This window comes from Typha latifolia, chromosome 12 (genome assembly GCF_019914945.1).
Source record: "Typha latifolia isolate L0001 chromosome 12, TyphaL0001v2, whole genome shotgun sequence".
In the NCBI taxonomy this organism is placed as follows: Eukaryota; Viridiplantae; Streptophyta; class Magnoliopsida; order Poales; family Typhaceae; genus Typha; species Typha latifolia.
Genome location: NC_133097.1, coordinates 1,820,241 through 1,846,765, shown reverse-complemented (window position 1 = coordinate 1,846,765; position 26,525 = coordinate 1,820,241). Strand labels below are relative to the sequence as shown.

General features: G+C 37.8%; 1 protein-coding gene and 1 long non-coding RNA gene across 4 annotated transcripts; both read right to left on the bottom strand.

Annotated features, from left to right (window-relative positions):
• Window positions 1-6,212: 6,212 nt before the first annotated feature.
• On the bottom strand, window positions 6,213-9,509 carry LOC140799348 (uncharacterized). Its single transcript, XM_073153653.1, has one exon. The coding sequence runs from the start codon at window positions 9,001-9,003 to the stop codon at window positions 6,628-6,630; it is 2,376 nt and encodes a 791-aa protein (XP_073009754.1). The 5' UTR covers window positions 9,004-9,509; the 3' UTR covers window positions 6,213-6,627.
• A 3,723-nt stretch (window positions 9,510-13,232) lies between these two features.
• LOC140799314 (uncharacterized) lies at window positions 13,233-25,223 on the bottom strand. 3 transcript variants are annotated; one of them, XR_012110980.1, is made up of 4 exons: window positions 24,851-25,223; window positions 21,730-21,819; window positions 17,435-17,570; window positions 13,233-13,600 (listed from the first exon to the last, which is right to left on the bottom strand). It is a non-coding gene; the product is annotated as an uncharacterized lncRNA (long non-coding RNA). The 3 variants fall into 3 exon arrangements; XR_012110979.1 differs by having other exon boundaries at window positions 21,730-21,796; XR_012110978.1 differs by lacking the exon at window positions 24,851-25,223 and having other exon boundaries at window positions 21,730-22,079.
• Between the last annotated feature and the right edge of the window lie 1,302 nt (window positions 25,224-26,525).

The window sequence follows — 26,525 nt, the reverse complement described above, 5'->3', positions numbered from 1 at the left end:
ATATGATCAGATATGACATGTGGAAAGCAATAAAGAGCTTAACAATACAGGTAGCAATAAAGGTCAAATTAATACAGCCAATGTCATCACTATCATCAATACAATAGAAGCTAACTAGAGGACATACTCTAAATATTGCATTTGTTCAAACTCCACCATCATATATACCCTAGCTACTATGAAGTGGAGAGGAATTAATACTCTACTCCATTGATAGCCATCAAAATTGCAATCGCCAACGTAGCAAAGAATACTTGAACTAGATAGTTAGCTCGCTATTATCAGACAGTCTATATGTGTGCAAGTCTGTGTGTGTGTGTTTATATAGACAATTTGGTATATGTATGTCAAGATTAGTAGAAAGAAAATAGATTTGCATGGTATGTTCTCATCTGTTAGAAGGCTACTGGGCTAAGGATTAGTGGAAACACAAATATTTATATGCACACACATGAAGTTTTTTTCTTGATGTACGCTCATGGCTTTCACGTGGAGAGCTTAAGCTTTGTGATCATTTCAAACTCATCTACCGCAAGATATATGGCCTGATAAATGTGCTCCTAGTCACTCAAACTTCATGATCTATGCACCTAGATATCGCACTCCAGACCAAGTTATATTGTTTGCATTTAGTAGTGCTGATTATTTGAACTAATATCATATGGTGTCTAAGAATTCCTTCACTTTTAATTTTTTGGAACTATATCAGAATGATATGAACACTCATTTACTACTTTCCGTAGGCCAAAAGAATTATTTGCAGTGAAAGCTCGATTGAAATTGTCTAGTTGAATTAGATTTAACTATGTTGTCACATATCAATAATTCTCTTTAATGTTTTGAAAGTTCATTTATTAAAACTTTTAGAGTAGTTGATGAGTTTAACACGGTATTAAGTAGAGATCTGGAGTTTGAAATCATAAAAGTGGTCCAAACGAAGAAAGTATGAAAAAAATATGACATAGCTGATGTTATTCTCTGGATGATTTAGAAAGTACCATGGAAATCTTTCCCCGAGCAATATTGATTACAGAACCTTATTTATATTAGTGGGAAATCCCAAATATGAAGCATCCTCCCATAGTTAAAATAACGAAATTAAGTATCTTACAAAATATGAAAGATTTAAGATTTCTATATAAGATAATAAGTTGAATCCTACAACAACTTTGTCTCTTGTTGCATCACCAAATTCCTTCCAGTTAGGAGCTTCAGTGCAGTCAAACCTTAATTTCCTTAAGAGCTAGATAGAAATGAATTTGACCGAACATTTTTGGGGGCTTAAACTTTCTCGAAACAGGTTGATTCTCATGACTAGATTGTAGATCACCTCAAGCTACCCTAAGAGGTAGAAAGTTTTATTTCACTTATATCTTCCTTATATAACTTATAATTAGATTATGCATGTCCTAATATGTGCGGTTGTAAGTCATGTTAATTAGCATTTCATGAGTAGGTCAAAGCTTTCCAAATATAAAAAGTTTGTCTTGTTGCGGATTTCAAGTCTTGTGTTACATTTATATATATTCTTGTAGGCTTGTGGACGAAGGGTGTAATTTGTTCTCTAATAAAATTTTGAGATTTTCCTCAGTTCTCCAACATTTCTGTACTCCCAAAAGTTTATGATTTTAATCTAGTATTCTTTCGTGAATCAATATATTAGAATTAGTTCTATCTTCTTCAAGGTGTTCGTGCATCACCCTGAAAAAAGGAATAGAACTAGATTAACAGTCCACTTCATGTTGTAGAAAACTATCACTAGTGAGCTTTCCCAAATTTTTGAGCTTTTCTAGTTACCATTTATTCTAACAGTAAACATCACAAACTGAGTTGATTATTGAAGCTCTTAAGCAAATATGCCTCATGCATGGATGAGTCTGGTATCCATTTTACTTTATCGTTGGAAAACAAGGATATAAAGTTAATGATCATCTTGACTACAAAAATGGTTGGAAAAAAGTATCAGAAACCGAGCTACCGAAGTTATTGTAACCCTTTTTTTTTCCCATAACAAAGAAGAGGTCCTGCAGGAAAATAGTGTTAAACCTCTCTTTAACATAAATTTAATTTTTGTCGGTGTTTAGTAGACTGTCTTTATCATTGTTTAGGGTGTAATCATGAACAAGAAGAGAGCATCTCATGAATAAAGCCCTGTCAGTCGCTAATCAAATGATGCCGCCTTATTATGATTTTTATGGTAAAAAAAAATTCAGGGAGTAAATATATTGTTGTTCTTCCTGTGGATATATATAAGACGACTCTCCATTTATATAGAATTATAAAGAAATTTTTGTCATTAGCTTTGGTTGAATTCCACCATCTTAATTATTAATAACAATCGTGGTATATTCGCTGTCTTTACCTATTTACCAATTTTAGACACAAATACTCCCTTTTAATTAAAGTGATCTTAAAGAATATTAATCTCTATGGAGGAATATCGAGGAATATCGAGTCAAAAATAATTAAATAAAAAGATGATCTCGATGAACATACAGTAAAGTTTACTGGGAGTGTATTCAAACAATTAAAAGAGAAATATATTGTTGTATATATATATATATATATATGCAAATTAATAGGTAGGTTAAATAATAACTTGAAGTGCTTTTGTGTAATAAAGAGACAAGAAAGTGGTCATTTGAAGAAAACAAGTAATAATTGGGACAAAGTAGTTCTAAGGACTATCAGGGAGCTCTATCACATGAAAACAAAGAGACACATTAGCTGACTAATGATTATGTCTCGTTTGTTCTTTTACCATGATATCTATGAAATTGTACGGTTTTAAGTGGCAACATCTATAAGACCAAGAAAAGGAAGAATAAAATTATAACTAACGCGAAAACCACAAAAGAATCGAACTATAATGATCATAAGCATATAGATATTGCATCAGTTACATCATAATATGAGCTACACCATAACCCTCAACTATCTCGTTAACGGATCGATAGAGTTTGTGGGATATTTGTGGATGTTGTTGAAAATGAAAGGACGAAAAGGAGAAATAGATATTAGGGTAGGAGCATATTTGAAATAGCAAAATATAAAAAGATCATGAATTGTTAGTAGTATCTAATGACTTGTGTTTGATTTCTCCTTTAAATTTGTTAATATATCTAGTTCCAAAAAAAATTAAGCAAATAATATAATATAATATTAACAAATTTAGAATATTAAAATATAAAAAGAGTTTAGACGTTTTTTTTTTAATTTTCTCTGCCATTATCTCATATTCTCTCTATCTAACCAGGGGGTTAATTCCTTCAAAATTCATTTCTAACCGGAGGAGTAAAATAGAAAGTAAGTACAATTTTTTTCCCATCTAATTAATTATTTTTTATCTCATTTTTAACAGGGAGAGCTTAATAATAATATTATGGTTCTCGCGCGTACCCACATCTCCCTGTTGGCGTTTTTGTTTTTGTCGATGAGTACGTGGCCTGAAGTGATAGCAAAAGCTTAGCTTGTGTACTATGTGATTGGTGGATTCAAATCACACAGAACCAAACACTCACACTAATGCAAAGTACTTTGAAGCTTTGGTGATCGAATATTTACCATGGCCAAAGGATATATCAATGGCTAGCTCGCTCGCTCGTTCGTTCTACTGAGAACAACACAAGGAGACGTATCAAGTAAGCATTTCCTATTATTGGCTAAGATGAAATAATAGAGTACTCAAATGAGCACACGGGATGATGAGAAAAGAATACACAGGAGAGAGAGAGAGAGAGAGAGAGAGAGAGAGAGAGAGGAGGAGCGGAGTACCCAAAAGGTCAAAAGGGGAGAGGAAAAAATAAGCTTAGCGTTGGCAGAGAGGGGAAAAAAAAGGCAAAGTAGAGGAGGGAGAGAAGGGGGAGGGGGGCCCTAAGTGGTTAAGATTCTCGTAGAAAAGCAGCCTGTGTCGTCCTACATATTAATCATCATCATACATCTTCTCTTGCTTGCTTTTACTGCATGATGTTGTTCGGAGGAAATCTATTCTCTCTTCAAACAAACCCAGAAAAAAAAGGGGGGGAGAGAGAGAGAGAGAGAGAGTAAAAAAAATCCAGTAGGTGAGCAGTCAGCAATCCAAAAGCCTCTCTTCTCTCTCTATCTCTCTTTGCCGACAGAAAAATAGTCTCCCACCGAAGGGCAATATGGTCATTTGGGACGTGGAGAGGGAAAGACTCAAAGAAGAGGCTAGAGAGAGTAGCAGACTGGAGAGACAATCAGACAGTGTGATGTTTTTTGTATTTGGATGCTAAAACGATCCATCTCTGCTTGATCTCAAATCATCATCGCCAACGCACCCACAGGCTTTACCAAGGATCAAGGAGCAGTGCATCATGGCTTCCTGTTCCACCTGTCCAATGCCCACCACTCACTGCTCTCCAACTTTTTAAGATCGATCCTCTCCAACGCCCAGTTGCTAAAATTTCCCTACATCCTGCCACTCAGCACCCCCTTATTGGCTCCTCTGTCTTTGCCACTGGATTGGTTTCCATATTTGGAATCCCTGAATATCTATATTACATATACATACAGACGCACAGCCAATTGAGCCATATATGCTACTACGACTACTACTACGACTACTAATGAAGCATTTATTCCCCCCACCCCCCTTGAGTAGAAGAACTTCGAGTTGTGTTAGACAATACCCCACAAAAACAAGGATGATGGTCGACGTTACAACTGACGTTGAAATGCCATTCTAAACATCAGCAAGGAGGGGAGGGAGGGAGAAAAGGAGGTTGATAGGAACCTAAGCATGAGCTTTAGTGAGACACAAAGTTAATTGTTTAGAACACAAGCTACCCAGAGATTGATGAGAAAGAGAGGGCCCCTGTTACCCCTCTCTAAGAGTGAGCTTTTCTTTCTTTCTTTCTCCAATCTCTTGGACCATGAGACTCGGAAGTTGACATCCACCGCTGTCGCAGTGGGCCTTTCGCACCTCGGCTCCCCTGCAGAACTGAAAAGTCTAGTAGTGACAGCAACATCTAGAGAGAGAGAGAGAGAGAGAGAGAGAGAGAGAGAGTGTGTGTGTGTGTGTGAATTAATTAAGAGACCCCCTCCCCCATCAAGGTAATTAGGAGATCCTCAAATAATGTTCTCTTTATTATGATCCTAGGTTGACAATAAAGCAATCAATTTCGTTTCACCAACTACTGATCTAGGAAAACCAAGGGGAAGAATTGCTCACATCCACATCGATCATCACCGGAATTCATGCTACAAATTTTATACTCAGGAGGACAATATATATATATATATATATATATATATATATATATATATATATATATATATAAATTCTGATCATGAGAGGAGTGAACTTCGGGAAAGGATCTCTCTCTGTCTGTGAAAACGACAGTTTCCAACTCTGAGTTGAAGATGATAAAGACAGTTGATGGGCAGCAGTAGTGAAGCTAGCTGAATAGAGCAAGCACAAAGGAGACCATTTATAGCGAGGCATAAAATGCCCACATTTTTTCTTAGATACTGCACTTCTGAAACTATGTTCAGATGCCCGCCTATCTTTCTCTGTATTAAGTTAGAGAGCATCCTCAGTACCACCCCAACCCCCCCCCCCCCCCCTCCTTTCTTTGATGAATGAAGGATAATGGCCAAGGCCACACACAATCCAGTGAGGTCCCTCCATTTGGCTTCTGCTAGCTTAATTTCATCTTTCCAGAGAGAAAAGAAAACCGTGGAATTTAACACCAATAAACGGCGGTTGCGCCGCTGCTATTAGAGCTGTAATTATTTGGTTCCCTGCCATGAACAACATCACCACGTGATTGTGAGAAATAAACAGCATCAATAATCTCACAAGCATTAAAGTGAAGTACTTGGTCCTGAAGCCAATACCAGTGAAAAACGTTGAGTTTCTGGTAATGGCGCAGTGCTCGGAATAAATACAAATAAAATCACTGTCCATACATATCTTTTGTTCCTAATCTAAGCAAAAACTTCTGTAGATATATTTGCTACAATGACATTAGAAAAAGACTAGACAAAAATGCATGTTCTCGTACAACAAAGACGCAGTGATTAAACAAGGAAGAATAGTTGTGGTTTAGCCTACTTTTGCTGCTTCATGCTTAAAAAGAAAACAACCACACTAATAAATGACATTAGATAGCACTTTCCTTCTTTTTCTTTTTCTTTTTCTTTTTTTTAATAAGAAAAATGGTGAAAGAATAACAAATCACACATGAATATCCTAGAGTGCAACATCATAGAAATTTTATTTCTCAAGAACCAAAATGTTACATAGTTTGTCCTGGCGTTGTTTCATCGTCGGTTCGACTTTTATAAACAAGACAGACAAACTTTGATTTCTCCCTGGAATCTCATTAGGCCTCCAAAATCATAAACACAAGCGATCGACATCATCGTTGATTAAACAAGCAAATTGCAAATTGATCATGATCCTCTCTCTCATGCCCACAATTCCAACCCCCAAAATCTCGAGCGAGCAAGTAAGATCAACACCATGGGCACAAGGAAGAAACGATAGAAGAAAGAAAAAAAATTCAACAATTCCTAGAAAGAAATCCAATTCTACAAAAGGCAGCAAACAGAAAAAGAAGGGGGGGAAAAAGAAAAAAAATTAAATGAAAATTACAGAGAGTGTTACACTGAGGAGGCATCCACAAAGGGCGAGTCATGCAGCACATCATCCTCCCCACTGGAAAAGAGCTCTGCATCCTTCTCTTCCTCGTTCGAAAAGTCCCTCCTTTCTAGCTTTGAATGAGCCGTGATGAAGACCAACTTCTGAGCTCGGTCTATACTACTCGGGCGGCCGCGAGCCGACGACACCCAACGCAGCAGCGACAGATTGCATTTAATGCCACAAGCAGTCGCATGGAGGAAGATGAGCCTCACGGCAACCTTCCCAAGTGACTTGAACTCACTCAGGCAAGTCTCCCACACCAGCCGGCTGCTCTGCGGGTTGGCGATCCTCATCTTCCCCGTCATCGGATCCAGCTGCTTCACTTGAACTGCCTGCGCGTATAAGGGATCGAGTCCCTCAGTCCTCCACTTCATCAGCTCCATCAGAGCGATGTGGGCTTCCTCCCGGGATACCATCCGCGTTATTAGCTTGTCCACGTCCTTCTCCTGCTCCGGCGTCAAGCACTTGAACGGCGGGAGGTACTTCCCACTGGCATCCTTGACCAAGTACAAGGGATCCAGAATGAACGCCGCTGACCAAGCAGGGTGATAGTTCTTCTTGAACCTTTTGTCGAGCACCTTCTTTACGGCCCCCTCGTCGATGCTGAATTTAGCACACCAGTCCTTCACCTTCGCCCTCAACTCCTCCCAGAGCGGCAGGCATTGCCCGACAAGCGGCCGCTCGGCCTCCATCTCGCGAACCATTTCCTTGATCATCTTCACGAGGGCGTGAACCGCCTCGATGTCGGTCCAGAACCCGATGTCTCGAATCATTTCCGCCATTTCCTTTGCAGTCGGGTCCTCTAAGCAAACGAGCTTGTAGGACTCATCTAAGATTGCCAATTGCAGGGGGCGAGAAGAGCCCAATACGTCATCCAGCATTGCAAGGACCGGACCGGAGCTACTACCGACGTCGGAGGAAGGCAGGACATGGAGAAGGCTGGTGTGATCGAGCTCCTGGAGCTGGTACTTGTGGAATACACTTCGGACAGGGGAATTGTTGTTGAAATAGGCGGCGAGCTTAGAGCAATTGGCCATGACAGTGTGGAAGAGCGAGCACTCGCGAAAGAAGTCCTTGATGAGGCTATGAAAACCCTGGAGCTGGCAAGAAAGGTTCACCATCCAATGATGTTGGCTCTCCAGCCTCCGCAGCGCCTTCGAATTGAACCGGTCGGCGACAATCCCGGCGCATCGCTGGACTCCACCGATGCCGCCGCCGCCGCAGACGTCGACGACCGTGTCCCAGAGCACCTCCTCGGCGTAATCCGAGGGCGCACTCAACTGAGTCGGCACAGCGCGGTGGAAGACGGAGGTGCCATTGGGGAGGTTGACGGAGAGCGCGACGAGAGCCTCGTCGGAGGGGGATGATGGAGAATTAGGCCGCGGCTTCCAGCCGTCGGACGCGAGCTGGAAGAAGAGCGCGTCACGGATGCGGGCGTCGGCGTCCGCACGGGCGTCGTCGAAGCGGGAGTCGAGCCGGGGCCCTGCAAGGTCGCGGCTTGCGAGCGGAGGAAGGCCGAGTTGGTGGAGGAGAGCTCGGAACTTTGGGTGCTCGACGGCGGAGAGCGACACCGCGCCGCAGGATTCGTGGAACCAATCGGAGAGAAGAGAGAGAGCGGATTCTACCTGCGCCTTCGATAGCGCCGGGCCAGGGGATGTCTTGGGGCTCTTGAGTCTCTTGACACTATCCTCGAGCATCTGGAGAGCACCCAAGTCCTCCTTCCCACCGGAGAGCACGAGAGGCTGCGGAGGCGCCGGAAGCTGGGGAGGCGCCGCAGGCGGAGGCGTGGAAGAGTAGACGCCGCCTTCGCCGGCGGAGAAGTGCGATGCGTCGATGATGGCGAGGTGGGAGACGGGGAGATCAAGAGCAGAGGAGGAGGAAGACGAGCGCTTGCGGCTGTTACTACGATGGTGGTGGTGATGGTGGTGATGATGATCAATAGAAGAGTCACAGGGACGAATGGAAGAGATAGGTTTGGGAGCAGGGGAGGAAGAGGAAGGAGAAGCAAAGTTCGGGCAAGTTCCGCGCTTAAGGTGTTCGGAGGCTGTCCTCGAAGGGTTTGAAGCCGAGAAGACGGCGTCGCAGAGGGAGCAGCGTAGCTTCACGGCTTTAGGGAGGCCGGTGTCGGAGTTGGGCACAAGGATTGGCTCTAGATGAGCCCAATACCACGCCCCCTTCCCCTTGATCGCCTTCGTCCTCACCGTCACCAGCCCCTCGTACCTCTTGTGTGCCGCCCGCGCCGCCACCTCCTCAGCCGCCGCCGCCGTTGCCGCCGCTGCGGGCCCCGAGGCCAACTCCATGGACGTCGTGGTCGTGGTCGTCGTTGTGGACGCCATAACGTGAGCTTCCAACCAGTGAAAGGGCAGGATAAAACGAAGCAAAGAATAGTAGTAGAATAAGAGACGCCGCTACTCTTCCAAGAATGGCAATAAGTAATGGAGATTATTCGGCTTCTTGCGTCGCGTGCGTCCCCCGCCCATCCCCGGGTTTTTGGGGGGGAGGGTTTATGACGGTGGAGAGGGAAGAAAGAGGAAGGAAGAGAAGAAGGAAAGGGGGTGGAAAAAAAATTGAGAGGGAGAGGAGGGGGAAGGGGGGAGAGTTGGTGAATGTGTTGAGAGAGAAGGGGAAGAAATAATTATTTTAATATATTTCCCGTTTCCCCTTCTCTGAAGTCTGAACTCACTCTCTCTCTCTCTCCCTTTCTCACTCACTCACTCCCAGCTTGTTTTTAACAAGGCATTTGTTTTTTTGTGGGCAAGGGATGTGGGGGATTGGGGGCAAAATTATTCTCTCTCTAGGGGCTTCTTTTCCTCATGTGTCTGCCCTTGTTCTTAAGTGGAAAGAAAGGGAGGGGATTGGAGGTATAGCATAGAGAGAGATAGAAGGCTACCTAGAGGTATTTAAAGGAGATGGATGGATGGATGGATGAGTTACTTCCCTCACCCTCTTCTCTGGTCTTTGGGCAAGGGTTGACCACCCCCTGTAAATGGAATGCCCTACTGATTTATTATTATTTTATTTATTATAGTACAACTCTGTATCTTTAATTATAGAAATATTTTTATATGTTGCTCATTTCTATTGTTCCCATCTCATGAATTATTAGATACAAACACCAAGGCTTTCAGCAAAAAGGTCCTTTCTAAATAAATTAATTTTAAAAAAAAAAACAGAAAAGAGTCTAGCTTAACCTAATGACCAAACCCTAAGCATCTCCATAACTGCTTCTACCAAACTTAGACAAAATTTGGTTATATATGTACATATATATATATATATATATATATATATATATATTTATGTGTACATACTTGTGATATGGACATAATTGGTTGCCCTAAGTGTGAGATCACCCTCCATTTGAGGTCTCCATGAGCTCATTGGAACAAACCTACTACTCCTTGTATAGTTCCTCTCTTTATTTATAATGGATTATTAATCAACAAATATTCTATCAGTGTCCTTGAAACTATTCTAGCATGGTACTACTACATAAAAGAGAAAGACTAATTAGGTAACTCCCATTATTTCAAAGCAGGATCCTCAAGAAGATTTGAGCTACACTAGCTATTAGGTGTGTAGGATGGACCCACAATTACAATGGCAATATTACAAATTACAGAGTGATTGGGGTTAGTACTAATCTACTATAGTTCATGTATTTAAAAGATTAGAGATATTTATCTATCATTCATTCACACTCTACCTAAGCTATGTTTATTATATGTCTCATTTATAACGGATAGTTATCGTACAAATGAGTTAAATATAGTTTGTAACTTTTACAGTTTAATTATATTTAATTTTTTTAATTTAGTATAAAAACCTGCGTATATTTGCGATGTGTATTAAAATCTATTATTACAAATAAAATAAAATACTTAAACAACTTCAATGTATTGTATTGATAAGTAGTTGAGTGGAGGAAATAAAAAAGCAAGTGTAGAAGGAATACATCCAAGAAGAAGGTTAATTGAACACCTTTATGTCCTTTCAAACACTTTTCCATTGAATGATTTGCACAATCCGGTGCTTAATTATTTTAAGCAATGCGTACGCCCACGTATCATTTTGCACACACATAAAGTAGAATAACGTTATAGAAGATGATAACAAGGTGGGCATTAGAGGTTAGGTGTAGTGCTTCAAAGTGGGTCTATTGCTTAGCTTAGCTATAAGCTTTTTGTTTAGGAATGCTGATGACCACATGCCCAAAGAGAAAGGGGGGGGAATCTAAATATCTTTTCATTAACAACTTTAATGGACTAATTTATTTGACTAATTACAAGGTGTGTCACACTTTGGTGTAATAAACAAATTGGGGTTAATATAATTGTGCATTTTGATCACGCCCGTTTTGCGTCATAGAAAGAAATAATCTTATTCTTAATTATATTTTAGTTTGAAGGAATGAAAGGAAGAGAAAAAAAAGATTATTAATTCCTCTAAGTCAGTAAAAGGGTAGTCTTTTTATAATTGAAAATAATATTTGTTATTTTTAGGTTAACGGCACTTTTATCCCTCGACTTTCTAATATATTTAAAAATAATATCGATTGAATTATACCCTCATGAAATTAAGGCAAGGGAATATGAAGGTGAAGTACAATTTTCACTTTTTTTTTTTCTTTTCCCTTTCGTTAGACCTCCCAATAAGTCTCCAATTTCTCTTCCCTTTTCACCCTTTCATCCAAATGGTTATGCAGAGAGGTAAAAGGGAAGTTTATAGGGCAAGTAAGAAAAGTGGGAAGGGAGAAAGAGAAAAAGTAGGTATTTGTTTGGGTGCATAGAATGGGATGCAAGTGTAACAGTCTTAGCAGCAAGCCATTGATCAATAATAGCACACCATCTTTGTTCTTCCAATCCAAAAGTTTATTTATTTTTGTTTTCTTTTTTGTGCAGTAAAAAGTTGAACCAAAACCTCTTTCTCTCTTTCTCTCTCTCTCAAATTGCAATTTGAGAGAAAGGAGGAAAGACTAGTCAACTTGCTTAAATTTTGAAGACTGACAAGCACAAACATGTGATACGGAAAGGGAAAGAGATGGATCATTAAAAGAAAAATAAGGACTGATGCAACAATGAAGCAAAAGAACTTACCGCCCAATTAAGCCATTTTGTTTCTTGAAAGAATGAAAGAAAAGGATTTTTATTTTTAGGGAGTATCGCCTTAGCAGGTCTTCTCATCAAAGATTGGGATCAGCTTTCGAGGTAAATTATTATATAGATTTTGGTCTTTGGTGAATGAAAGAATGATGACACTTGAACAGATGTTATGATGATCTCTCTGATTATAAACCCCAATGAAAGAAAAAAAAAAAAAGAGTTAAATTAATAGAAGGAGTCAGATAAAAGTTGCTAAAAAAGTTTACCATCAGTTGTTTCCTTTAATTTATCATTTAAAAGACTACTAATGAGTAGGATTATTTACATCATGCAATTTCTAGGCATGTAGTAGATGATACTGAGGTGTATAAACTCTTCAAACCCCACCAGTAGCAGAAGACTTTATTTCCTAATTAGCTTCCATGAACATCTCATAAACTTTACCCTAATTGAAAGCATTCTCAGTCTCAATAGTAGTGTTGACATTTTTGAAGCAAGTGGCCACTCAAAGCACTTTGATGTACTGCATTTGTAACTAAGAAGTGGAAGGTAACCTTTTTCTTCCTTTTTCTTAACTAGAAGCAGCAGCTTTCATTAACCAACAACCTACCCATTATCAGAGCAAGAGTTCCTGAGTTTGAATCCCGCCAAATCTATATCTGGCATTAAATCCGTGGAGAGAATTTCCACCGTGGCATCGCCGGACCCCATCGACCATCAACATCTTGCCAACCTAATAACAGTAGCAGAAGACTACAAAGATGTTAGTCCAACAGTAATAGAGAAAAGAGGAGAAAAAAGGCAGCATACTTGGTCAAGTAATTCTACTGAACCTGATACACAAAATTTGCATTGTCAACATCAGTTTTCTGGTGAATGACTAGGTGTTGGGAGGCAGTTCCCCGGTAGGCACGGATCGTCTACTCAACCTTTACATAAAGAGCCTAACTTTTCTGGCATTTAAATCCACTGCTGGGCTGCAACTCACTGAAGCTTCAGGTTCCTCAACCCATACATATAACAACTTATTAAAATTACTTTCCAAAAAGAACACAATCACTTCAATAGCAAGACAAGAGAGATTTGTACCGGCACTTAAATTGAATGATGAATTAAACCGGAAGCCATATGCGTTTCAAGTCGGTTTTGACTTTTTACAAGATTTTGCTAAGCATAGATTGGTACAAGCTCTAATGATGAAGCATTCGAAGCAGTCGAAAACAAAGAGAATAATATCATTGAAGATCAAAAGATTCACTTTTGGGATGTATAAAGTGGCATTGATGATAATGAGAAGACAAACAAAAAAAAGGAGAGGGAATAAACCTCTTTCAGCAAGACACTGACAGCACTATGGAAGAAATGGAAGCGCACCTGAATTGTACATCAAGCAAAGAATATGTTTAATAGAAATGCCTTGAAGAATGATTTCTATCGTATTCACCACAGGTCCACAACTAATGTGAGAATTGAGTTCCAGATTGCATCTTATTAAAACCATCAGAATGCCAATGAAAACTCAAGAGAATGTCAATGAAGTAAGCCTGCTTTACTGCAAGCCTGAAGCTGAGGAAATTATCATGTCCTAATAACCTGATACCTTGCTGTCTAATGTGTACAGAAATTACAATCTTTATCAAAAAAGAAGAGAGCAATGTGAATTACATGAAAAGGCACATCCGATGGCCAAATAAAACTGTTTGTTAAATATACAATAATGACCATAAAATTCTGTTAATCATGCTGCATGCCTTCCAAAATATTGTCGGGAATGTGATCTTCCACCCAATTCTATTGCGCTTCTGTGGATTCAACGTTGATTATGTTGCACCTGTTCATGCCACAAATAATTAAGGATGAATACTTGCAGTCATGCACACCTCATATGACACCAATGTAAGATGAAAATCTCAAAATATGAGAAAAATCACAGGTTCACATGAAACATTGAAAAGCCTAATAAGATTCAGATGTAATGTATAAGAAAAGTAATGGATATTTATTGAGCTGTTCAAATAATCACTCACTGACAACAGTAACAAATTACAGAGGGCTGAAATGTGGTAACGTCTGTTGCGTATGGACAAAGTCATTTATTGTCAATGAATAGTTAATTAAGGAACTGAACAATGCCTACATGGAATGCTAATGCAAGAAGTACTAAAGTTTGTATAACCCAGGAGTAATGGTGATTAAAAGGATAGGCTTGTAAGATATCATGATTACATGATTCCACAACAATCATGACTAGAGCCAACAATTATTTATGAGTTGATAAAATGTTCAGCATAGTGAACAGAAAATCAGAATCAATACAACTAAAGAAAGCTTACACAAGCTATAAGATAGTTGTCTTTTAAAATGAGCACCTTAAGCTTTTCGTTAATTTAAAGTCTGGTACATCTCCATAATGGTCTTGAAACTCTGATTAACTCGATATTCTGATGGACTTTGTTCTGTCACATCTGGACAGAACAATCCTAATCATGAGTAGCATAAACACTGACTTTCGGCATCAATGAACCAACAGTTTGTGCTCAAGAAACAACACAAGAGGAATAATAAAGATTAAAAGCTTTAATAAACAAGAGAAACAGAAAAGGTGAATACTTGGCTAAGCAATCAGTATCGACAGATACATGGATCTTATACGTCAACATCAGTTCTCTGGCTAAGCAATATTTGCTGCTTGCTGATCGCTGTGTTAAAAAATTATTGAGCATCGACTAGATACATGGATCTTATACGTCAACATCAGTTCTCCGGTTAATGACCAGGTGGTGGGAGGTAAAATATTAACTAGGCATGGATCAGGGCTCAAACTTTTTTAAACGACTTTATTTTTGCTCTTTGGATCACTTTCTGAGCAACTTCCTGCATCGGGTTAATTCTACATCCACATAACTTTATACTATATTACCTGCAAAATGAGCTTATCACTTATCAGGACAGCACTTATCCCATGATAAAGAATTTGGTAATGATATCAAGCATTTCAATATCAAGTAAAAACCTTGGTAAGAATTTGGTAATGGTAACAAGTACTTCAATATCAAGATAGAAAAATTTGTAATGACAATAAGTACTCTTGGAATGACGAAATAAGCTGGGAGTATAATTATGCTTGTCAACTTTACCCTTGATGTAAGATATCAGAATCTCATTTTCTATTGCTTGACAAATATCACTTTGTAGAAAACTAGATTGTTTTAGGGTAATTAATGAGTTTCTTGCAAACTAAGAGATAAAAGTATGTAAGACAAAAAAATTCGCTTTCAGTATTTATGATGAGTTATGCAGTGACAATGAAAGCATAGAAATGCCATATACAAATCTCTTGCAAATGACAATGCAATTTGAATCAAGGTTCGAAAAATCGGGATCAAGATTGGAATTGGACTTCCGAAAAAATGACATGTATCAGCCGGATCAACCGTATCGATTGTATCGATCATCTAGATCAGATTGGACTTTTTAATTACGTAAAATTCTAAATATTATTTAAAAATACAGGAAAACTTCTAAAAATTTAGAAAAGAGTTTACTGAAAATAAGAAAATAAAGAAAAAAATCTATACAAAAAAAATTAAAAATAAGAAGAGATTAGAAAGTGAGTGATTGGAAAAGAATCAAACAAAAGAAAGAAAGAAAAACCATAGTGTAATGAAGAAGAAGAAGAAGGGAGACTGAGAGAAAAATAAATAAACAAATTATAAAATTATATACCGGAGTTCACTGGAGCTAGATCTCTTCATAAGAGAAATAATAGTTATGCGATAAAGAGAAAAAAAAGAAAGGAGTGAAAGAGAGAAAATGAGAGAAAGAGAGAGAGAGTGTTTGGATCGGGCCTAGATCGGGATCAAGTTTGGCCGATCCTGATACAGATCGATCGATCCAACGAACCATGATTTGAATGACTGACAAAAGCTACTAATAGCTAGTAGAGCAGTGCAGAAGTAGCAACATCAGCTTCAATGTTTTTCATCTCTAACATCACGTGGTCAAACAATGTTCACAATACAAGATAAAGATTTTGAAAAATCTCGTGGCTGCATCTTATTACTACCATCATGTTATGGATTACTAGTAAGTTCCCATTGAACCAATTTGATTTGTTGCAACTATGAAATTTCATTCACTTGTTCACAGGGACAATAAATAAGACTATAAGTGCGACAGGACTTTTGGGTTCCGTGAAATAAATGAAAGCTAACAGTCATAACACTGGTATGTGAAAGAAAATCTAACAGATCTAAAAGCACAACAGCCTTGAATATGCTTTACAATGAAGCTCCAGACATTGGTGAGACAACCACTTCAACAATGGACATTATCAACATTTGAAGAATGTCTTTATTTAGCATTCGGTTGGCGTGTAAAGGGTACTTATTTTTGAATTAGGCATCCCTTATATGTGCGCAGACAAATGCCCACTTATACACATTTAGGTCAAACTTTGCCGGCCACATGAGAGTTTATGTACAAAATCTCATTATAAATGGAGGTGTTATAAGAGAATGTGAATAAGGAGAAGCGAGATAGTTACCAAATTACATCTTTACACTATACAAAATAACAAATATGTCCTTACAAAATAGCAAGTATAATATCTTACTATAGACCAATAAATATTATTATCAAATATGAATAAAAAGAACATATTATATAAAATAATATTTGCTTAACCATAAAAACATTTTTAAGGACAAAATTAATCAATGTAATTATCTATTTATTATTATATAAAGTATATTTCATGATAATAATTTTGAAAAGTTTTTTATGTTAATATATTATATTTATTGACAATACAGTATTTAATAATTATATTGTATAAATCAATTTTATTTATTTAATTATATTAAATATATTAGAGCTAATACATCTCATAGGGATAATATGGTAATTAATATAGAAAATTATCAACATCATTTCTCCATAATTACTTTTGCCAAACTAAACACTAAAATATGCATAAACTTAAACGGATACCAAATTTGCATATAAAAACGTAAATAAACTTATCCTTGAATAACTTTACTCAACAACCAAACGAGGCCTTAATCTAGACTAGTAAACACAAAGCTAAGAGAGTATTACAGGTATGTTTTATCAAATAGGAATCAGTTTTCAAGCTAAACATGAGATTTTGATTTTTGATTATACGGAAGTATGGGATCATGTCAACTGGCATATCTCAAGAAAAATGTAGATAAAAAAGAAATTCTTGGTTAAATAAAATAGTAAGAGGACTCAACTTCACAACCTATATGAAGAGATACTGATTTCGGACTAGTCAAGTATTTAAACCAGATGATATCAGTAAAATAGAGTTTGTTCAATTATCTTCAGCCACAGTTAGAAATGCCTTAAAGAGCTTGCTATCGTTTCACTTCCCATTATGAGCACCTTAAACTTTTAACCAATTGCAAAGTGCAAACCTAGTCAATGTGTAAGGTATAATCATATATTCTGAAGAATTCACTATTCAAGGCACTATGTTTTGCATCTATGCTGGTACTCTTAGTATTCTTTTTTACAAGAGTTAATCTTAGATCCAGCGAAACAGCAACTAAATGTGAAGACATGAACTCTACGAACCTAATCTATTAGTAACATTAAAAAAAGAGAAAATGACATGCTTGAAAAATTAATTCTCATCAACCTGAGACAAATTACATGTCCACATCAGTTTTCTTGTTAGGCACAGATTAGCAACTGACTTTTCTAAGAGAATCTCCTCTTGATCTTGTAGTCACCTAGTGTGCTGCGATCCACATCGGACGTGACCACTCAACAACCTGGAAGGAGAATGAAGATATCAATGTTGAATTTATAATATGGAGAAATATTTAGTTATGACAACAGCCATTTCTGCAGAAAGATGGAAAAACTTGTGGTAACACACTTCTAACTTAGTATTCAAACCTATCTTAGATTCATCAATTAAAACAGTAGCAGCAAATAGCATACACCATAGAACCTCATATTGAATATCCTAAGTTAATTCATCTATAACTGATGCAAACAAATAAGGGATTGATGCTGAATGCTGGTATATAACTTGTCACTTCTCTGGTCATAGCAATAGCTACATCATAATGTCCTTAGTAACATCAGTATATATGCCTTTCTCAATATGCTATATTTTCTCAATACGCCTTTCTTCTATATCACCCAAGGTTCCAAAAATCGGTATCGGGATTGGGATCGGCCGTCCGAAAAAACGATACGTATCGGCTGTATCGGCCGTATCGGCCGCCTGTATCGGATCGGACTATTTTAATTAAATAAAATTCTAAATATTATTAAAAATATTAGAGAAATTTCTAAAAATTTAGAAAAAATTATAAAAAAATAAGAAATAATAATTACTCACATATAAAGCCTAAAAAGTAAAAATCTCTTTTTCTCCCTCTCTTCTTTTCTATCCCTCTAATTGTTAGTCTAAAGTATCTATTTTCTCCCACATTCTTTTTTATCTTTTTCTCTCTCTCTTTCTCAACTTTTTTTTTAATCTTTCCTTCTCCCTCACTCTCTCTTCCTTTTTTCCTCTCTCTCATACCCTTTTTTTTAATCTTTCCTTCTCCCTCACTCTCTCTTCCATTTTCTCTCTCTCTCTCACTCTCTCTTGCTTTTTCCCTCTCTCTCACTCTCTCTTCCTTTTTTCCTCTCTCTCATACCCTTTTTTTTTAATCTTTCCTTCTCCCTCACTCTCTCTTTCATTTTCTCTCTCTCTCTCACTCTCTCTTGCTTTTTCCCTCTCTCTCTCTCCTTTTCTCTCCCTCACTCTCCCTTCCTCTCTCTCCCTCTCTCTCTCTAGCTGCTGCGCCGACGGCGAGTAGTTGTTAGGCTGCTTCTTTGTCGGCCAGCCACAGCCGACAAATGATGGCTGTCGCTGCGAGACATTACTGCTTGCGGCCGCTGCTGGCAGCCCGAAACCGTTTCGGCTGGATCGGGATCGGCTATAGCCGATCCCGATCCGTTTCGGCCGATCCCACTCGGGATCGGCCGAAACTCGAATCCTTGATATCACCCACCATATTAATTCACTAAGAACTCAATTATAGGCTTTTTCTAGGTCAATAAATACCATATGGAAGTCTTTTTGAGATTTTTTTTCTTTCCACACAAACGAACTGGCTTGATCCGATTCATAACGTTTTCTGGACAGATTTGAGAACGGAACTTTCGAGGGCGATTCCAACAGACCTACCCATTAGATCCTCCTGAAATTTGGATATATTGTCGCTGAGCTTTCCAACAAATCTAGGATCTCAAGGTTTAGCCGGTTAGCTTTAGAGATATTAACCAAATAGGGGCTAAAGGTCAAGATATGTTCTAGATGGTAATGCAAATTGAAGGATAACCGAGAGGAAAAAAAAATGAGGGAGAGGAGGTGGGCTCTTACGGACAAGGGTGGTAACGCTAGACGAAGGGTGTTATTTGCTTATTGTCATTGTAAGGTCTATGTAGGCCAACTCTTTACTCAATTGGGGTTAATAAAGAAACACATTTTTTTGAGATTTATCTCCAATGTGAGTTTTGAGTGTGAAACCTTAATCGAGAAATGAGGTGTGAAACATCATCTAACATCATCTGATGCGAGTTTTAGGTGTGCAAAGCCATTATGTCTCCTCTTTGTTTCTTCAAAAGACATTATCGGATGTGGTTCTTCATGATTCGTTTTATATGAAAGATCTTGACCCTCTTCAGTACATTTTAGGATTGGAAGTTCACAATGATCTGTTTGGTGTGTTCTTACATCAACACAAATACACAGATGACTTGATTGCTTTGGCTGGTCCACAGGGTTCTTCATCTGTGGATACTCCTATGGAAGTAAATGTTAATATCAACTTGAGGATAGTGACCTTCTTTCTGATCCTATAGTCTGTTAGCAATTAGTTGGCAGCTTGAATTATCTCACTATTATGCGGCCTGATAGCTCATTTGTTGTCCAGTAAGTTAGTCAGTTTATGAAATCTCCTTACCATCTTCATTTGGTGGTTGTTCATTGTATCATTCGGTATCTTCGAGGCTCTTCTCACAGTAGCTTGTTCTTTTCTATTGGTTTCCCTCTTCATCTTGTTGCATTTAGTGATGCCAATTCGGTCGGATGTCCAAAGTCGTTCTCTCACTAGTTAGTGTACGTTTTTCTTGGAGAATCTTTAATTTCTTGAAAGAGTAAGAAGCAAGATTGTGTTTCCAAATCTTTGACTGAGTCTGAGTATCGTGCAATGTCGGCTACTTGCTCGCAGGTTGTTTGGCTTAGTGGGTTACTGGCTGAGATTGGTTTTCCTCAATCTAATTCCACTCTTCTTCATGCAGATAACACAAGTGCAATTCAAATTGCTACAAATCCTGTCTTTCATGAATGCACCAAGCATATTGAGGTGCATTACCATTTTATTCAAGAAGCTGTCGATACTCGGGTTATTTCTCTCCCACATATTTCCACAAATATTCAGATAGCGGATGTGTTTAGCAAGGCTATGGGCAGCGCTATCAATTTCTTGTTTACAAATTGATGCTTCTTGATCAACCAATATCAATTTGGGGGGGAAAGGTCGTAGGTGGTAGACAGACGAACAAAGGATCATGTAAAGCCTAGGCGCTAGGTGGATGCCTAAATAGGCACCCATAATTTAAGACAATCTACTGAATAGCAAACACTCAATTGAGCAGGCGCTGCACTACACTAAACATCAAAGATTTATTGCAACCCTTAAGCTCTGTCCCTTAATCCACTAGATCTAGGTCTTCTATGCTGGAACATGAACAGAGGAAGCAGTGAGTATAGTCTTTGGAACGAGCCCTTGGTTGATCTCGCAAGGGGATTGTACTAAAGAAAGCTATCAAGCCCAATTCCAACCAAGCAACCTTTAAAATGAGATAATTGTTAGAGAAGATGTTAAAATTAGTACCTATAATCTAAATAATGTACTAATTTATTCTTGTTAAGGTATATAATAAACTACTTGAATCCACTAATTCATCAACATGTACAATAATTTTAAATTTCAAAGTCAATCTACATATTAAAATATGTTACGAGATACTAAAGTGATCACTTATGCAGAACCTAAGTGGGGCCTACTTATATTCTATCTAAGGCGGCAGCCTAGGCATTAAAGCAGAAGTTTTTTTAAAACAATGATATCAATTAGTTGCATATATTACCATATTTGTTGTATAGCGTTGGGAAAGAAACTATTGTGATTACCTTCCTTATTTGGAGGTGTTTTAGTTGGAAAGTCAATTAATTAGGCTGTAATTATGGGACATGAGTCATTTTTAAAGGAGGAAGAAAATAGCATAAAGATTATTTGGTCAAATTGACATGCTACTGTTTCAATTTTATGACTAGGTAAAATTTGGCTTGATTAGAGTTAATTTGGGTTTCAATTGAGTCAGTTAGAGTTGGGAGTTGATTTGGTCTACTTGTTCTAATAGTCGTTGCTCAAGGGCAAATCAGTCATCAGGAAAGGGATGAAACCTTAGTCGATTTCTCTTCTACGAGAGATTTTGGGAGCTAAAAGAAAATTCAATGGTGGCTTTCCTCTTCATACTCTTCACTTGAATTGAAGGTTGAATTTGAAGCCTAAGTTGTGAAGCCAAGAAGAAAGTTTATTTTAAGGTTCGGTCCTCTAGTAGTACTCCAAATGAACTCTGATGCCACATGTTGTGCTTAAGGAAGAAACCCAACAACAAATGAATGAGTAGCGAGAAAAGAAAATAAACCAAAGAAAAAGGAGACATCAAGATTTACATGTTTTGGCACAAGGCTTATGTGCAGCCTGTGTGCAACTATCAGTCTTTCAGTATGAGGAAATAAAAATTGTACAAGAAAATATGCTAAAAAATACCAAGCAAAACCCTCTTCCACCCTCTTAACTCTCCCCAAATCCAGTAGACAAGAAAACCAAAAAGGAAACAACTGCAGGAAAAAAAAATCACCTTATTCCCGAGTCACCACAATAGCCTTTGCTCAATCCTTGAATCTGCAACACCTTGAATCGTGCACCTGACCTTGAATCCTTGATAAGACTGTTCAAATAGGATAAAAGATCCACATACAAGCTGGACAGAAATACATAACTCTATAGGATTTTTTATAGGTCTACACATTTCAAACCTTATATACAAAACCAAGTGTGTTTTGAAATCACTGTCTTAGTCAGCGATTTTTAACGCGAGTTAAGAAAATTTCAAATCACTCAGAAAATTTGCCAAATCTGATGGGGAGTTTTTTTTCATATAAATCTCTAAACCGGAAGATTTCTCTAGAAATCTTTTCCCCAAATATCAATTTTCTAAGTGACTTTAAAAAATTTTATATTTAAGAATCACTGAATAGGATAGTGATTTCAAGACACACCTAGTGCCATTATAAGTTTTAAAGTGTACAAGACCCGAAAAAAAAATTTGAGGCAAACTTAAATTAGTCAAAAACTCTGACTATGTATACTATATTGTGGATTGGCGAGCCGATAGCATGAACAGCACATGACTTGCAATATATCATATCAGCAAGGTTTTAAAAAACTATATGCAGTAGATGGATGGACAAGAGGTCATGTAGCATCTAGGCGCTAGGTGGGGGCCCTCAATATAAGATAGTTCAAATGTAAAAAAAAGAACAAAGAAACAATAGTTAGAGAAATAGTTGAAATTAATACACATTCTAAAAGATATATCATTGTTTTGAAGAGGCTGCATAGATGAATAGGATGCCATATTTGAAGTGTCCATGTCGGACACTTGTCGGACATCGACACTAATTGGACTCTCGTTGGACACATGTCGAGCACTTCTAAAAAGTATCTGATATTTGACAAACTATAAAATAAATCTAGACATTCCTTCAACACTTTTGGTCACTCTTGGGACACCTTTTGGATGTAAGATTTAGTTTTGGGACGTAAGACTTATCATATGCTACAATTTTTTTTGATAAAAATTATCTATTACAAGAATTTCGTGCATATGCCGCAAAGATGTAATGCAAAAATCACAAGTTATTGGAACCAAAAAAAGTAATACAAATGTAAATTAGTGCAAAGAAACACAGATTTAGCTATTCCATCTATTGTAGTTAAGTAATGGTAGTTAGTTATTTCCTTTCATAATATTGAATTGTATCGTCACATATTAGCATTATCATTTTTGACATGTTGTGATATCTTTGTAGTATTGTCTACATTTTGATTTTCTCTCATGAATAACTTATGCATGCCTGTGTATTTATGTTTTAAGTTAGAAAAATACTTCTTTAAATAATTCAATAATATGTATAATGCTTTGATTTATTTATTTTGTTGTAACTAAAACATGTCCAGTCCTATTTTTCCAAACTTTGTCATTCTCGTGTTTGTATCTATCATACCATATCTGTGTCCCATATCCCGTATTCATGTTCGTACTTCTTAGTGCATTATGTGGTCTTCATACGCAGTTTGACTACATATAGGACGCATATACAAGCTGCATATGCATATACAGCTGCATATTAACCACATACAATTTGCATCTGCATTTTGAACTTCAACAATTGCATACCAACTGCATATACATAGGCACTCGCGCATTTATATGAAAGCTCTATGTTATATTTAGATATTTATGTTACTTATTGACTAATGTTGTTGGTGTAACTTATTATAATTAAAATTATTTATTGAGTAATCATATGATCAAAAGGTAGTATCCTCATGTTCATTCTTTGCATCAGAAGATCTTTAAGTGAATTGAGACGAACAATCGTCAGTATAAAATACATGTCGACTTGCACAAGCGTACCAAAGAGTTGGAGATCATGTTATGATTCATGACAAACCCGAATGATTCTCTTCAAGAGCTATCCGGAAGTTGCATGCTTGTAGTGTAGGACTTTTCAAAATTCTAAAACGTGTAGACTCTAATGCTTATGTCATTGATATTCCCTTGATTATGACATTAGTTGTATTTTTAATATTGAAAATTTAGTAGCCTACCAACCACCTATGAACATCCCTACTGTACCATATGCTACTAATATGATTCGGACTTCACCGATGTCATCTCGAGTATGGATACACTTTGGGGGTGTCTTTTATTCTTATTTTAGTGTTTATTTCAGGGAAAAATAAGTTTTTTGTATGTCGCGTTCAAACGCAGGTGGGGTGCGTTCGAACGCGCTTGCGAACGCCTGCATCAAGTTCGCAAAAACAGAGAAAGCAAAATGTGCGTTCAAACGCGATTGGACGCGTTCGATTGCCCACGTTCGAACGCCTGCATCAGGTTCGCATTGACAGAGAATGCTTTTGTGCGTTCGAACATGTTCGACCCTATTTGAACGCGATCGACGAAAATCCATTGTTTCTAAGATTAATAATTGCCAATTTTTAATTGTTTGGTTAAGGTGTGGATGGCAACCAAGGAGTGATTATTGAATGAATTGAGTTTTGCCCTAGTCTTCTTCTTCTTCTTCTCTCTCGTTCTCTCGTTCCCCGGTGCCGCCACTTCTAACCTCCCTCGACCGGCCACTCACCCTAGTCCCTTAAGGGCGGCCCACTCCTCCCCTTCTTCCAATCTCTCTATTACCTTGCCCTAACCCCTTCCATCATCCATAATCCTTCCACCACCACTTACTCACCAGTGCCACCCCATTACCGTCGGTCTACCACCATCCATCATCACCTAGGATCTTGTGCCTCTATCCACGGATCCATAGACGGACTCTCTGACGTTCGTCTACTTCTCAGACGATATCTTGAGATCCCACCGTCCGATTTTAGAATTCGGACTAACATATTCATTTGATTTCTAAAATTTGAATTGTAATATATGTGTGTGTGTGTGTGTGTGTGTGTGTGTGTGTGTGTGTGTGTATGGTCCAACTTGGTAGTGGAATGTTGGCCCCATCCCTGTAGTAGAATGTTGGCACCATACACAATACACATCAAGAAATGAACTATGCAGGCCATGATTATTATATCAAAATAGACGCCTACAATTACATACATAATTAAAACAAAATATAGATGCATCCTAGGCATGGATTCTAGTCAGGCGGCATGAGGAATGAAAGCCCACTTGCCTTGTAAATCGCTAAATCCTTGCCCGGGATGGCACGGCTACTCCAAGGTTCGCGGTCGTCCCGATCTCCGATGCCTCCGGCAGCGAGCAATGAACTTGAAATAATTTCGAGAGCCTGGACGACATGGACTCCCTCTCTGCCTCAATCTTTTTATCTTTTCCCCCAACTATTTCCCTCTTCTTCTTTACTCTCTCTCTCTCTCTCTCTCTCTCTCTACTCCCCTTCGCTCACACCGTCGAGTTGCTCCAAGCCCTTACTGCAGCCGTCACAAAGACGATGTCGGCGGGGGCGGCGGAGTCGGCGAGATGAAGGGAAAAGTTGGTGTCCCAGTTCGCTTTTTTACTTTTTGAATGGATGTGATGACCATCGCATCGAGTTGATATCATGGACTAATAATCGACTAAATAGCAGCTTTCCGAATAAAAATGAGATCGAACAGTACAGATAAATTGACTGGTGGGATCGGACGAAATATTAAATAAATAACTGGGATTATTTGGAAGAATGTGTGTGTATATATATATATATATATATATATATATATATATATTATTCGAGAGATGAAAGCCCATCCAATCCAAAAAATTCAGAAGAGATATCAACTCCGGAGGTTGGAGCCCCGTACACCTAGCCATTTTACTCCCAAAATTAATTGCCCAATAAATCGATTTTCTTCAAAGCACGAAGAAATTAAATACTTGCAAAAAAAATGTAATTCGATTCTCCTCCCGCATCTCTAACGACGGACCCAGCCTCACTAGAGACAAAAAAAAATTAACCGCCAAACTAGAGACAAAAAAAAATGTATATTGTCGTAGAAAAAAATTAACCGCCAAACTAGAGACAAAAAAAAATCTCACGGAAGTCAAAGCCTCAAAGGTAGGAGGGAATATGCTGCTTCCTCCAATTTGTGCAATTGTTTGCCATAGAAACAGAGAAAAGGATATATTGATCAATATACAATATTACAACTAATAACGATATGCTGGATAGGTTCATCCTTCATACAACATAAGCAGCAAATAGCATGAATAAAAGAGTCGCGCATATTCATCATCTAAATAGAAATGACTCCATTTAGAGGAAGAAACTTGACACCATGATCATAAATAGACTCTATTACACACCATGACAAACAAAGACGATTCATACCAGCTGAAAATAGGCTGTCAAAATAAACAAGCTTCTCACGGTCAAGCTTGGTTTAAAATCAACCGAACCGAGCTTGATCTTCAAAGTAGACTTAAAAATAATTTTGAGTCAAGCTTGATCAAGTAGGCTCGATAAGACTCAAAATAATTATATATCTATATATAATATTTTATATTATGTTATAATTTTGTTATGTTCTAAAATTAATTTAGTGGATTGTCATATATTCCAATCTTGTAGAGTTTAGTTTTAAATTCTAATCATATCATATCTTTTCTAGACATATAAATATTTTGATTATTTATATTTTTGTAATGTTTATATAATTGTTTTTGAATAATCTTATTTTAAGCTTGATTCAAACCTAAATTAAGCTTGAAAATGCTTGAAATTAGGCTTCATATTTCTTTAATTGATCAGTTCATTTATGCTCAAATTCAGTTCAAGCTTGAAATTAGCTTGAATTGAAATAATTACAAATCAAGCTGGATCGCAAATCTAGGCTTAAAATTACTTTCAGTTT